General features: G+C 42.3%; 1 protein-coding gene across 1 annotated transcript in view; it reads right to left on the bottom strand.

Annotated features, from left to right (window-relative positions):
• Positions 1-14,555, bottom strand: part of vps13b (vacuolar protein sorting 13 homolog B) — a 378,602-nt gene that overhangs the window by 4,352 nt on the left and 359,695 nt on the right. The window contains 7 exon segments of the mRNA XM_088999785.1: positions 2,759-2,935; positions 4,001-4,171; positions 4,236-4,412; positions 11,190-11,418; positions 11,504-11,659; positions 13,274-13,724; positions 14,418-14,536. Of these exon segments, the coding sequence (XP_088855911.1) occupies positions 2,759-2,935; positions 4,001-4,171; positions 4,236-4,412; positions 11,190-11,418; positions 11,504-11,659; positions 13,274-13,724; positions 14,418-14,536 (1,480 nt within the window).

A 14,555-nucleotide genomic window follows, 5' to 3' on the forward strand; every position in this document is an offset into this window, starting at 1 on the left:
AACTAGCCTGCGGTGGTCCGCAGGGGCGACCGAGTGGTGGCCTGCCTCACGTCGGGGAGCCCATATCTCAAGCATTCACTCCACAAATGTATTGTGCTTTTTTATTTGCTGTTACAGAACACGAGCAAATGGAAACTACAGGACAATGTAAAGAAGCAGTAGACGTTTGTATCCTGACGGTAGTCAATGCAAATGTCAACCCCAAAATTACAAAAAGCCATCCTGAGCATCGACATCAATGTTGAGAGTATGGAATTTATGTCGTGTTTTTGTTATTACATGTGGCCGGTTTATTTTACATGTGGATGACAGTTTGGAATGTTGAGATGTGATTAAAAACTGTCCGTACCCTTAATAAAGATTTTATGACACCGACAGTTTGACTCTGGAAGCAATGACTTCTCATTCCATCATTTTCCATTGGACGAAATACTGTTTGAGGTTTCCATCGTTTCCAGAGCAATATTACATCTTCTATCACAATTTGGTCTCGACACGGGAAGAGGAAACAAGACATGTTTGGCATGTGCGGGTCCAAATGAGTTCATGTGCGTGTGGCCGCTTTCCCTTCATCCCGCTCTCTCCGTCAGCGGAGTGGCAACAGTGAGCCAGTGAAGTCATCAAGCGAAGTTGAGCCATAATGAACACAGAGTGCGTCATTAATGAGATCACTCCAGTGGTACTCTGCAGAGCTGAGTGGGTGCACTATTATAGAACACAATAACGCGACAGAATGATGACACACATCGTTGCAGATGATCCTTAACGCCAACACAATACAAAAATGTTTGTGTTTGGCTCAGAAGGTCAGTGAAAGAATGCCAGGAAGACTCTGGGAGCCATCGCTCCAAAGAGGAGCAGTTCGCCACAACAGCACGCGGAAGCAATAATCTGTTAATGGACACACTTCTGTCTCCTAGTAGGTTAACTCCGTTAGCACAAACAGCCAGAAGGGGTAAGGGAGATGACAGGGATAGCAGCTGTGTCCTACAAGGCTGCATGAAGAAACTTGATGCACATCCCGTGTATGTGTTCCATCACCGGCAAGTTGGCATATAGAAATTAATGACTCTTCGTCTGACAAATAATTCAATACAATGAAACTTTAGGCTAGACAATGGACTCGGATTCTTATATCCCTAGATAATTACTTCAACAAGCAAGCCGATTTAGGAGAAGGGGCAGAGTACCGCAATCTCCGCACTAGAATGTACACATCAAAGCATGACATTTACTCAAAAGCTGACAGTGTGCCTTATAATCCAATGTGCTTTATATAGGGATCAATATTCTGATTTTGTGGATGTACTATTTTAAATGATCCTTCTGATAGATCGATGAGAAGGTGTCTTCATCCGTCATCTGTACTTCTTTGAAGGTGTCGGACGTTTCGCCTCCTATCCAAGAGGCTTCGTCAGCGAACTAAAGTCTGACTGGTCGTATCGGCCCTATTTATATATCCCTAATGACCAGACATGGCGGCGCCGGACACAGCTATGATAGGTCCTTACTCTCAGGTTGGGGGGAGCAGAGGACCACTCCCTGTGGCCCCACTGATTGTTCCTACATTCCTGACTAACGACTGGCCTATTTGCCCCACTCCCACCGGTATCACCTCAATATCAATTATGAATGTTGCCTAAGCTGTTTTGCCTAAGCAGGCTATTGTATGAACGATCCAAATTGAACCTCACCCCACCAGACCGGTTTAATGAAGGATTTAGTTGTTTTATGAGAATCGCTTCTTTTACCCCCCTTTCAAACCATCTATTAATAGTAATACTAGTAATGTGTTAATAGTAATACTAGTGAAACCTGAGAGTAGGGACCTATCATAGCTGTGTCCGGCGCCGCCATGTCTGGACATTAGGGATATATAAATAGGGCCGATACGACCAGTCAGACTTTAGTTTGCTGACGAAGCCTCTTGGATAGGAGGCGAAACGTCCGACACCTTCAAATGTGTACAGATGACGGCTGAAGAAACCTTCTCATCGATGGACCACTCCTGTACGACTGAGAGCTTATACAGACGTATTGCTGCCAGATCCTTCTGATATTGAGTGCGAAAGTGCTCAATAAATAAAGTTTCATTTTATTGGATGGTATTCCCTGAAGTATAACTCCATCTAGTGAATGGGTAATCAAACCCAAAACACTATTGTAGCTTCTACTCTGTGCACCTTATAATGTTGCGCGTTGTATGTATGACAACAGTTTTAAATAGGCCACCGTGCACCTTATACTCCAAGGCGCCTGAATGTGCAGAAAATAGCTACCCATCACATCACTAGCAAGGCATAGTTGAGGTGACTCCACCTGCAAAGAATCACGCCATTCCGAGATGTCAAAAAAATCTTTTAGCCATGTGAAAACATTGCACTGCGTTTCACTGTTGTATTTATGACATTGTCACATCATGTCGAGTGGCGTTCTTCCCATTTGGTTGGTTTGTTACTTTGAACTAGTGTTTTGCTCCCAAAATGTGCCTTGTTTACTTTCTGGAAATAAATTGTTTTTGGACATCACTTCTGACTTGCCTCCATCGCTTTCCTTCATTTGGGTTGGGTCCCAAATTTGGCAAACCATGAGGTGTTGTACTCTCAGATGTTAGTTGACCTAAATTTTGCTTCGGAACATTTTATCATATGGAATAAATGGGTTGAGCTGCCATGACCACCCCCCCCCAAAAAAAAAACAAAACAAAACAACCTTGTTTCCCCAAAACAAGTATCAGTGAGATCCACTATGAACGCACCATATCCAGTCTGCGACACCAGTTCAGCTGCTCCTCCAATGGGCTTGGTGAAAACCCCCACAATTCCCTTGCCCACGCCAGACATGACGCCTTTGGCTCTGCTTCCAGCTGTGCTCTGCATCTCCCAATTCCTTTGGAAATTCTGCATGGGCTGGTCCACGATGCCCGCTATTGCTCCTGGAACAAAAACAAAGAGGATTGAGTTTTAAAATTCATTCTTTGGAGCCTATCCAGTTGACTTTGGCCAAGAGGCAGGACATCGTCTTGACATGTCATGGACTTTGCTTGAATGTCACAGCGTGAAACGCACCCATAGAAAAACTCTATGTGACAAAACTATGATCCACAGAAGTGAACTCTTAAGCCACTAGCATCACAAATGCGACAGTTAACTAGTTGATTGAGTGAATATGTTAGAGTTAGGTAAGTCGGCCAATTGCGGTTGACAAAAAATGTTGGCCATGAAAATTATTGCGGATGACTCAGTGTTCCAGCATTAAAGCAATAACAAGGAGATTTCCATGTTTTGGTATCGTCTACCACCCCAAAGACACACAAACTACCTTCTACAAATGCCACAATGTAAACCTGGCCAGCTTTGGAGAGGGGAGAACGGGAACCTGTTTGAGGGATTACCTCAGCTTTCCTGATTTTTCTGACGTCACAACATCACAATTTCTCAAAAGATAAACATTATATTATAATGTCTGTGTAAGCTCTCAGTCGTACAGGAGTGGTCCATCGATGAAAAGGTTTCTTCAGCCGTCATCTGTACAAATTTGAAGGTGTCGGACGTTTCGCCTCCTGTCCAAGAGGCTTCTTCAGTGAACTAAAGACTTACTGGTAGTATCGGCCCTATATATATGAATTTTGCACAAATTTAATTCTTATTCCCTGGAATTACTCAACTAATTATTGTGCATTGTCAATTTTAACCAATCAGATTTCGAGTTGACAACACAAAGGCCTTCTCGCAAGCCGTATTTTCTGGCTAACGGTACCCTCTCGTGGACTTGCAGTAAATCACACTACACTTTTCATATGAGTCACAGTGACAGCTGTAGCTGCAGTCAAGGTTGTAGGCATTAAATCGTTATTAAGGGTTGGATTTATTCAGACATAGCACTAGTGAAGGCCTAGGTGTGAAATGCATGTCTTGCCAACAAAACACCGGGTCCAAATTTTGTATCCAGTCTTTTTTTGACCCTCTTTGACATATGTACGATGAACAACCTCACCTACCCAATAAACTAATGCCAAGTCGTGACAGGCCCTGCCTGAGTCCATCACCCAGATTCTCTGGGAGTTGACGTCTCCACTCCTCCTGCCTGGTGTAGTGCTCTTCATCCAGAGAGAGTCGATCCATGTTTCTGGCCAAGCTGGTTGCCAAGTTGGTGATGGATGTCAAGGTTCCTGCATTGGCACAGATGGACATATTTTAGGAGAGAGAACTTTTTTAATAACCCCACAAACTTACCTTTTGAGATGTGCTTGACGAAAGAAGTGGTTCCCCTGGAGACACCACTGACAAAGGCACCGGGTCCGCGAGTTAGACCCTCGTAAGGCAAGCGGAAGAAATCGGACACGCCATTACCAATGCTGCGCACCAGGCTGGCAGGACTGCCCAGGATCTCCAAAGACCCCACAACCCAGCCTAACACAAAGGGACAAACACCGGCATGGGCATACAGTTAGGACAAATTTATGTGAAGAAATAGAAGTGACACTGAAACGAAACGGATGAAATAAACACCTTATATTTTATGTCACGGAAATCGGTGACCACATAATGTGGGCAGATGCCGTGAGGCATGACTCACAATCAATAAATTAATCAATCAGTGGGGCTACTGCACAAGTTGCTTTTTTCTAATTCCATGAGTGTAGCCACAATGTAATTGAGAACTACTATTTCATAAATGAATTACTATTAGAATCATTGTTTAATATATAATCATTGTTATTTATTTATTTATTATTTGTATTTTATGCAGATTTAATTTGTCAGTTATGAAAATAAAGAATTCTATACATAATAGTTTTGTTGCTTTCACGTTATGGTTATGTTGTCAATATTGCTTTGCATCAATTCTGGAAAACTGGTTGGCGAATTGAATGGGGGTGAAGAACCACTGCTTTAAAATGTTCACAAAATGTGTACTTTTCTTTGCCCTTTACTAGATGCACAACATTTTTTTGCCTTTGCAATCATTTAGCTTTACTGAGGATGTTCTTTTCATGTGTTGTATTTGCATTGTAATTGTATTTTATGATGTCACGCACACATTGAATGGATGTATCTGGTCCAGTTCTTTCAGGCTGTCCTGGACGTGGCAGACATTTGATACAAACCTGAATTTAACAAGTCATTTTGTTCACTAACCTGTCAAAACACTCAAAGTATGAAAGTATTTCAACCGTATTGACTGCCTTTGAAATACCTCGGCTCGTATGTTCATTTGAGGACTTTTCTCAGTGACCATCGCATACTACCTTTCGTTTTCTTCAATATACGTCTGACTTTTGTTTCCCACTTTCATGTCCAGTCAGAGGCCTTTATGCACCCATATTGTTTGACATTGTCTCCCACACATTTATACAAATGACGCAAAACGTTTGCACACCCCACTTCACATCAAACAAAATCAAGTTAAATCATTTGAAATGTGTTCTTTCGTGCTACTCAAAGTACACACTGACTTGATTCACATTCGATCTTAAGTGGCATCCCATCTGCAATCGAGAGAGGTCAATATAATGTTGCTCCATCCTCGGCAGTTATAACAGATTCAACTCTTCTGAGAAGGTTGCTCACAAGGCTTAGGAGGGTGTTGATGCGATTTTTTGACCATTCTTCCCGAAGCACATTTGGGAGGTCACTCAATGATGCGATGTCAGAAATGAATTCTCTCAAGTTGAAATCAGGACTCCGTTCAGGCCAGTCAAGTTCACCATTTCCTAAATGTTGCAATGACGTCTCTTTTGGTATGCTGAAAACGTTGGGACAATTCCATGCTCGCAATTTTGTTGGAACAGCCGGCCCCTTCTTCTCCCAACATGTCCATAAAGACATGGATGACAGAATATGCTGTGGATTGGATTGGATTTGCCTTTATTAGTCTCGCAGTGGAGACATTTACATTTCACAGCAGCAAAGTTATGAAAGGAATGAAAGTAGGAAAGCAAAATACAGGAGCTGCTGGAAAGGCAGCCACTCTCGCGGCGCCTACTTGGCTAGTTTTAGGAGAAGAAAACTTTTCAGCAATTTATGAAGAAGTTGGTCATGTCATCGTCATGCTGCTTCATTTCCACATGATGATGAAAATTTAGATTTAATATCTACTCACAATAAATACAACCAACCACACACAAACACCCACACAGCATAAGCACGATATCCGCATGCCTACATTGCGGATGTGTTTAAATACAGTATTGTACATCCTGAAGCTAATCAGTCCCAGAGTGCAACGGTTGCCCAATCAAATGATGACTCAGGAAGCGGAGAACATGGCGAGGTGTTGAAATACAAGCAGAAATGAGGGCTGTGATGAAACACAGCGGAAAAGGAAGAACACAGCCAGAACAATAATTTCTGATGTGGAAATGATGGGTTAAATCAGACCACATGTGGAGGCTTCCACTAGACAGGAGAGGAGCACGGGCCAGAGGCTGTATACCTCTGATAGCCAGATTTCTCCGTGGTGACTGCTCAGATTAGCCATAATGCATCACAAGTAATCTGTCAGACATTAGGAGGCCTTTGCCAGGCATGAAGGGATTCGGGATGTGCTTCCTTTCTTTTCCTCCAGAGAACACAAGTGAAACACAAGGCCCATGCACCGCATTCGGCCCAACCCCCAATGTCTGACCTGCAAGACCATTGCAGGTGTTTGTGATCAGAACCAAGCTTGTGAATGCAATTATATTCAGCTATCTTATATCTTGATTTGCTCATTAGGATCACGAGCAATCTGGTGTATAACTTTCTCCACTGCGAGACTAATAAAGGCAAATCCAATCTCATCCGATACCAAGCAGCTGACTTGCCACATCAATGAAGAAGAAAAAAACGTTCAGACTAAAATGTACACAATTTAGATTGAAATTTACTGAAAATGTACGCTGTTGGAATGTGGAAGGAAGCAGGGAGAAATGCAATGCAAACTCAACAAAGGAACATGGGTGAGAAGAACCCCGCCGGGCTTTAGAACCATGAGGCGGGCATACAAATCACTATTACACAGCGCTGCCTGGTGCAAAAATCGCCCAGCCAGTGACAGAGAAAACCCTATTGAAGTGCTACATGTGTATGATGTCTCATGTCCACACAAGCTTGCCATCACTTTACAATCACAAATGATGAGAAAAGGGAAGACTTTACCACATGTTCCCTTTGCTGTCGACGAGAGCGCTGGCATCGCTGACAATGCACAGCTGGCAATTTTTATCCGTGGAGCCGACTCTGGTTTGTACATTACAGAGGCACTTTTAGGTACTAATAAATCACTGCATGACACCACCACGGGAAAAGATATATTTGAAGAAATGCGGATAAGTGTTCAAGACATGAAACGGCCTTGGAACAATCATGAGCACCTACAATGCACGCAGGAAAGAGTCAGCAAAGGTGTGGGTCCCCAACCACCGCTCCGCGAGCAAATCTACTCCATCCGACGTGATGGAAATGTGCACGGCTGTGGCCAATCTGAGCCTTTCTAACATTATTTTGCAAGTTTGAAGAAACAGAATATAACAATATATAAAGGAAGACACATTAAAGAGAAAATAAGAGGAACAAATTGACCAAATGTACATTGAAACATGCTGCTTGGGCTGCCATGACTATCAAAGATGAAGATACTGTATTTTGACAAAGGAAGCTCTTCCCCTTGCGGTATCTCTGGTGCGCGATGTAGAGAAGTACAGTAAAGTCTCGTTATATCGATATCGGTTATATCAATAGTACTGCTTATTACGATTCTATTTCTATGAACGCAAGGAGAAAATTTACATGCCGCAGGATCGGATATATCGATAGTCCCGGTTATATCGATATTTTTTCCAAAAAATATCGATATAACCGGGACTATCGCATGTAATTTCCTCCTTACGTTCATAGAAATAGTATCGTAATAAGCGGTACTATCGATATAACCGATATCGATCTCATTTACTATATATATATATATATATATATATATATATATATATATATATATATATATATATATATATATATATATATATATATATATATATATACACTCTTTGTCCTGCCCCGCTGAGAGCTATCCTCTGCTGGAGGATAATCGATCGATCTATCTATCTATCTATCTATCTATCTATCTATCTATCTATCTATCTATCTATCTATCTATCTATCTATCTATCTATCTATCTATCTATCTATCTATCTATCTATCTATCTATCTATCTATCTATCTATCTATCTATCTATCTATCTATGCAGTGAGGAAGATGAAGAACCCAAAGGCTGAAGTGAGGACAAAATGGGGGAAGTTGAAAAAGGAAGAGTTTTGCATGACATTTAGGAAGGAGGTAAGACAAGCATTGGGTGGGCAAGAGATCCTTCCAGATGACTGGCAAACTACAGCGAACATAATCAGAGACACATGTCAGAAAGTACTTGGTGTATCGAGTGGAAGAAAGGTAGATAAGGAGACTTGGTGTTGGAATGGGGAGGTGCAGGAGTGTATACAGAGAAAGAGGTTAGCAAAGAAGAAGTGGGACACTAAGAGGACGGACGAGAGTAGACAGCAGTACAAGGAGATGCAGCGCACGGTTAAAGTAAAGGTGGCAAAGGCCAAACAAGAGGCCTATGATGACTTGTATGCTCAGCTGGACAGCAAGGAAGGTGAGACTGATCTTTACAGGCTGGTGAGACAGAGAGAGAGAAAGATGGTAAGGACCTGCAGCAGGTTCGGGTGATTAATGATAGAGATGGCAATGTAAGAGAAGTACAGAGAAGGGCAGAAGGAATTGCATTTTGTCTTTGAGGGTGCCCAGAGCTGTGGTATTGCATGAGGAAGTCTGGAGTGACGGAAAAGTATGTCAGAGCGGTGCAAGACATGTATCATGACTGTAAGACAGTTGTGAGGTGCGCTGTCGGTGTGACGGAGGAATTCAAGGTGGAGGTGGGACTCCACCAGGGAGCTGCTCTGAGCCCCTTCTTGTTAGCTATGGTGATGGACAGGCTGACAGACGATGTTAGACAAGAATCTCCTTGGACCACGATGTTTGCAGATGACATTTTGATCTGTAGTGAGAACAGGGAACAGGTGGCGGAGAAACTAGAGATGTGGAGATATGCCCTGGAAAGGAGAGGAATGAAGATCAGTCGCAGCAAGACGGAAAATATGTGTGTGAATGAGAGGGATCCAAGTGCAAGAGTGATGCTACAGGGAGAAGAGATAAAGAAGGTGGAGGATTTTAAGTACTTGGGGTCAACTGTCCAGAGTAATGGAGAGTGTGGAAAAGAGGTGAAGAAGCGTGTCTAGGCAGGCTGGAGCGGCTGGAGAAAAATGTCAGGTGTGATGTGCGATAGAAGGGTTTCAGCTAGGATGAAAGGAAAAGTGTATAACCCAGTGGTGAGGCCAGCCATGATGTTTGGACTGGAGACGGTGCCGCTGAAGAAAAGACAGGAAGCGGAGCTGGAGGTAGCAGAGCTGAATATGTAGAGGTTTTCGTCGGGAGTGACCAGGTTGGATAGGATCGGGAATGAGTACATTAGAGGGACAACTCATATTAGAGGCTTTGGAGACAGTCAGACTGAGATGGTTTGGACATGTCCAGAGGAGAGAGAGTGACTATATCGAGAGAAGGATGCTGAGTCTTGAACTGCCAGGCAGGAGACCGAGAGGAAGACCGAAGAGGAGGTTTATGGATGTGGTCAAAGAGGACATGAAGGTAGCTGGTGTGAGAGAAGAGGATGCACAAAACCGGGATAGATGGAGACATTGATTCGCTGTGGCGACCTCTGAGGGGAAAAGCCGAAATGAAAAGAAGAAAGAAGAAGATATATATCAAAGTCAAAGTCAGCTTTATTGTCAAATATGCTAATATGTATGACATACAGCACAGATGAAATTCCTGTCCTCTCGGACCCAGCATGCAAAGCACTTATCGTGACTTTAACAAACATAATAAACATGAAAATGCCGGGAGAGGGGAGGCGCTGCGTGTTCACGTGCCGCCATCTTGGGAATATACAGTAAAGTCCTGTTATATCGATATTCAAGGGAGTCCGAAAAAATATCGATATAACCGGGACTATCGATATATCCGACCCTGTTTGCATGTAATTTTCTCCGTGCGTGCATAGAAATAGTATCGATATAACCGGGACTATCGATATATCCGATATCGATATAACGAGACTTTACTGTATATATATATATATATATATATATATATATATATATATATATATATATATATATATATATATATTGGGCCATAAAAAAGGGTGAGGACCTCTGTGTTCAGGTATTACTGGGGCGGATGCGAGTCAAGATGCTGAATTATACAGTGGGCATTGGTTTGGTTGCTTCTTCGTTGGTTTACCAGTTTATTCCTATCTGAGTGAACTGCTTCTTCTTTGTGTTTGGAGGCAGAAACACTGCCGACTATATGTACAATGTTGTTGGGGTATGTGTTGGGTTATTTTGATCGTTCGCCCTTGGTTCATTGCTTCGACGGGTGTTGATGGAAGAGGATGGTTAAATCATCAGGGAGCCAGGTGTAGAACAGAAAGTTGATTTAATCTTGGAGAGCGCGGAGGCATCGCGGTGTCGGCTTAAGGAGAGAGCATGGCGAGAGAGAGAGAGAGACAAAACTAGAAGGGAGAGCATTTTATACGGCGCGCCGTGTGTGACGCGAAAGGATGTGAGGTAGTGTAAATGCGACATCATGTAAAGGAAGGCAGGATATGACGTATCAGAGCGAGCGATGTTTAGAGATGTTTGTATGGCGAATTACCCCAACATGTGTTTTTTGATTTTTTTTTTTTCCTTTCAAACATTTTATCAAAGGCATTTTCTTTATCAATCACGTCTGTCAAAATGCACGTGCATATTGAATTTTCACCTAGCACTTGTGTGTATCATACCGTGGTCTAGGGAAGTGTTTAAACAATATACCGATCAGATATATTATTCGTAAAACTGGTTTTCAAGTTATTAAACGTACATTCAAAATATGAAGAGATCAAATTATTTAGAGACAAAATATGAACCTTTGGCCAAATGGCATACATATGTGAAGTATTCCTTCAAATAAGCAACATTTTACTGTCCTACTATTGTCCGGTAGGTGGCAGTAATGACAACTGCAAAATCGTATTACTAAAGTTGTGTCACTCATTTGCGCTTGTCTGCTGTAAACACAACATCACGACAGTACGACGTACCAGCTCTGAAGAGGGTCCCAGCAGCATAATGCATCGCCAGAGCGTGGACCAGCTGTCTGGCTGTAGTGCACAGCGGCCCTCTCTCAAACAGGGAGAAAGCCAGAGGAGTGTGGTCCGATGCAATGTAGAGTTTGAGGGATGCATGGATGCTGACCAGCAGGTGGATTGGCTGAATAGTCAGTCTATGCAGACGCACGGGCCGGACTAGCGCCTGTGTTGATTGAAGTACCTACAGGACATTTACACAGCACATTACTCCTCATTTGCCCAGATTGCCTCAGCTCATTCGGACTTGACTGTTTTGATTTATGCACCTGCTGAGGGACAACGGAGGCCGATTCTACTTGACACTTGTGTCGCTTCACTGAGGCAATCGCAGAGTCAGGGATGAAGGTGTGGAATAGGGTTTTAACATAATAAACAAATGTATCTTCAAGGTACACTCTAGCGGGTTGCACCTGGAAGTTGACCTGCGAAGGAAACAACAAGCAAGGTTGTTTTGAGATGAAAAATGGTTGACTTCAGACAAGAGTGAATAAAGCAGGATTGATTGACGCTCATTTAGAACATACAAAATATTTTTTTTAACCTGAGAGACGGGAACATAAGGAACATAAGAAAAAGGCATTCCATACATACAGTGTGTGCATGGAGAACCCAAGCCCACCAAAATATCTCACACACACACACACACACACACACACACACACACACACACACACACACACACACACACACACACACACACACACACACACACACACACACACACACACACACACACACACACACACACACACGCACTGATTTTTGATTGAAAATTTAAATACAGTAAAGTCTTGTTATATGGATATCGGTTATATCGATAGTACTGCTTATTACGATACTATTTCTATGAACGCAAGGAGAAAATGTACATGCCGCAGGATCGGATATATCGATAGTCCGGTTATATCGATATTTTTTCCGACTCCCGAGAATATCGATATAACGAGACTTTACTGTATGTACAATGCATGCAAGTGATGGCCTGCCTGACTGTTTTTCAAGTAGTTGTATTAAGTTCATCCTGTCTACTTGATATCTAATTTAAAACAGATTCTTTTCTTACAGATAGTGTATTTTCAAGTAGATCAGGAATATAAAATCACTCTCAACACATCGTATGCCACAAGATAATAATAATAATAATAATAATAATAATAATAATAATAATAATAATATTAATAATTATAATTATAATTGATGATCCTGATCTTTTAGAGACTTCGCAATGTCCCTTCTGCCCGTTTCAGCACGATTGGGTGCAGAGCTTGCAGCTGCTGTGCCCCTCCTCTTTCATTTAGAACTTCATGTCACAAAGAGGGCCCAGCAAGTGCTTAAGAATGGATAACTCTCTGTGTCTTTGTATTGTCATATTATTGGTTATTTAGTTTTTTTTTTTTTGTTCTTTTGACTTCAGATGGCGCCGCGAGAGTGGCTGCCTTTCAGCAGATAAATCCAAATCACAAAACCCTGGAACTCAATTCCACCCCGCTTCTGTGTTATTGCTTGTCTCCCATCTCAAAACACACCGATTCAAAATAGAATGCAGTACAGAATTTATCAATGATTTATAATTATATCTGTGGTTTTATTGTTTCGTTCTTGAATGTTTTGAAAGGTGCATATGAATAAAATGTATTCTTCTTCTTGTTATTGGTAGGTGCGTCGAGTGAACTCCAAATATTCTTGAGGGAAAAAGGACCAAGCAGTAAAAATCTGCTAATAACCTCATGCTCACCCAAAACGGTATGCAATAATTGAATAGCTGCCACAAGATGGCGGCAAATCACTTATTACTAGAAAAGAAGGCTATGCCCTGAAGAAATAAAGCTTTTCTCCCAAGATGGCAGCATAGCAAACTTTGATATTAGACATGGCTTTGGCTGAGCACAAAAACAGCTCATGTTTTTCAGAAAATAAATGATTTTTAAAAAATCTCAAGATGGGTGAATTTGCAAATACCGAATGGAGACCATGCAGGTGATTCACTATATCCTGCATGAGCACATTTTCACAAAGCTTTGAAAATTGAATCCAACCTCATCCAGAGTGCATCTGTCCGCAGCCAGGATCAGCTTCAGCTGGAGGAAACAAGAACGCTTAAACTCCTCCAGGAGTTCAGGAGTCTCAGTGGGAATGTCACGGTTACTCCACCGATTTCTGGACTCAGCCACTCCCCTCTGCTCCTGGCACAGCAGCACGGGGAAGTGGAAGCTTGCACGGTTATACAGCTGGTTGTCCACTTGCAGGGACAAGCAGTAAACCTCGATCAGTGAGCCGTCATGCATCAGAGTAAAAATGGATTCCCTAGCTGCCCCAGGCTCAGGGGTCACGTCGGGGGGCAGTGAGGTGCACGCTGGGGCCAGTCTGAGCAAAAGGTTGGTCAGTGTGAGTCTGAGCAGCTCCACCGAACCTGAGGGGCTGGTGATGTCATCACTCAATACTACACTGGCCTCACTCAATAGGAAAGTTAAGGACAGCTTGGTCAACCTGAAAAATAGGAGTGTGAAAATGAATTCACCTTCTCCATTTTGCGCAAAGATTCATTAAAGCATTCAGATTGTTTATAGATCATAATAGAAGTGACTTTCATACTAGCGGAGCATAACAAAAAACACTGTCTGAGGTCATTTGCTCACATTCACCTGCTATTAATCACATAGATCTCATGCTATTTAAACTTGAATGATGTTTGGTGTAGATGTAATGGCATAAAGCTGTAAGAGCTATGTTCTGAAACATGGCGTCATTGTAATAGGCTTTCATTCCTCCGCCGGAATGATTTCTGCACAGCACAGGTGTCAAAGTCAAGGCCCGCGGGCCAAATCCGGCCCGCCACATCATTTTTTTCGGCCCGCGAAAGCAAATCAAACTTGTTAAATTGCTAAAATCTGAGCCAAAATTTCATATTTTTGGATGTCAACCACAATAAAAGTCATTATTCTTGACTTCAGATTTGAAAACGAGTTATTCATTAATTTGCTGTGTGCTCTATATGTAATATTTGAAGGGATTTAAACATTCTAATGGGTTCCCCAAATTCATAACGGCCCTCCAGAGGAAACCATAACTACAATGTGGCCCGCGGCAAAAAATGACTTTGACACCCCTGCTGCACAGGAACTGCAAATAGACTAGTTGAAAGAATGAATTTGCACAAAGCAAGTATGTGTGCATACATACCTGCTGTGCTGGTTGGTTACGGCATCCATACCGCCTTCTGGCGAAAGAGAAAGAACCAAGGTTCCTCGATCATATCCCACATCAATGTAGAGACAACCAAAACTTGGCAGGAATACCACCTGATCAACAATTGCAAAA

Source organism: Hippocampus bargibanti, linkage group LG06 (assembly GCF_051943395.1).
Source record: "Hippocampus bargibanti isolate YZ-2025 linkage group LG06, ASM5194339v1, whole genome shotgun sequence".
NCBI classification, from domain to species: Eukaryota; Metazoa; Chordata; class Actinopteri; order Syngnathiformes; family Syngnathidae; genus Hippocampus; species Hippocampus bargibanti.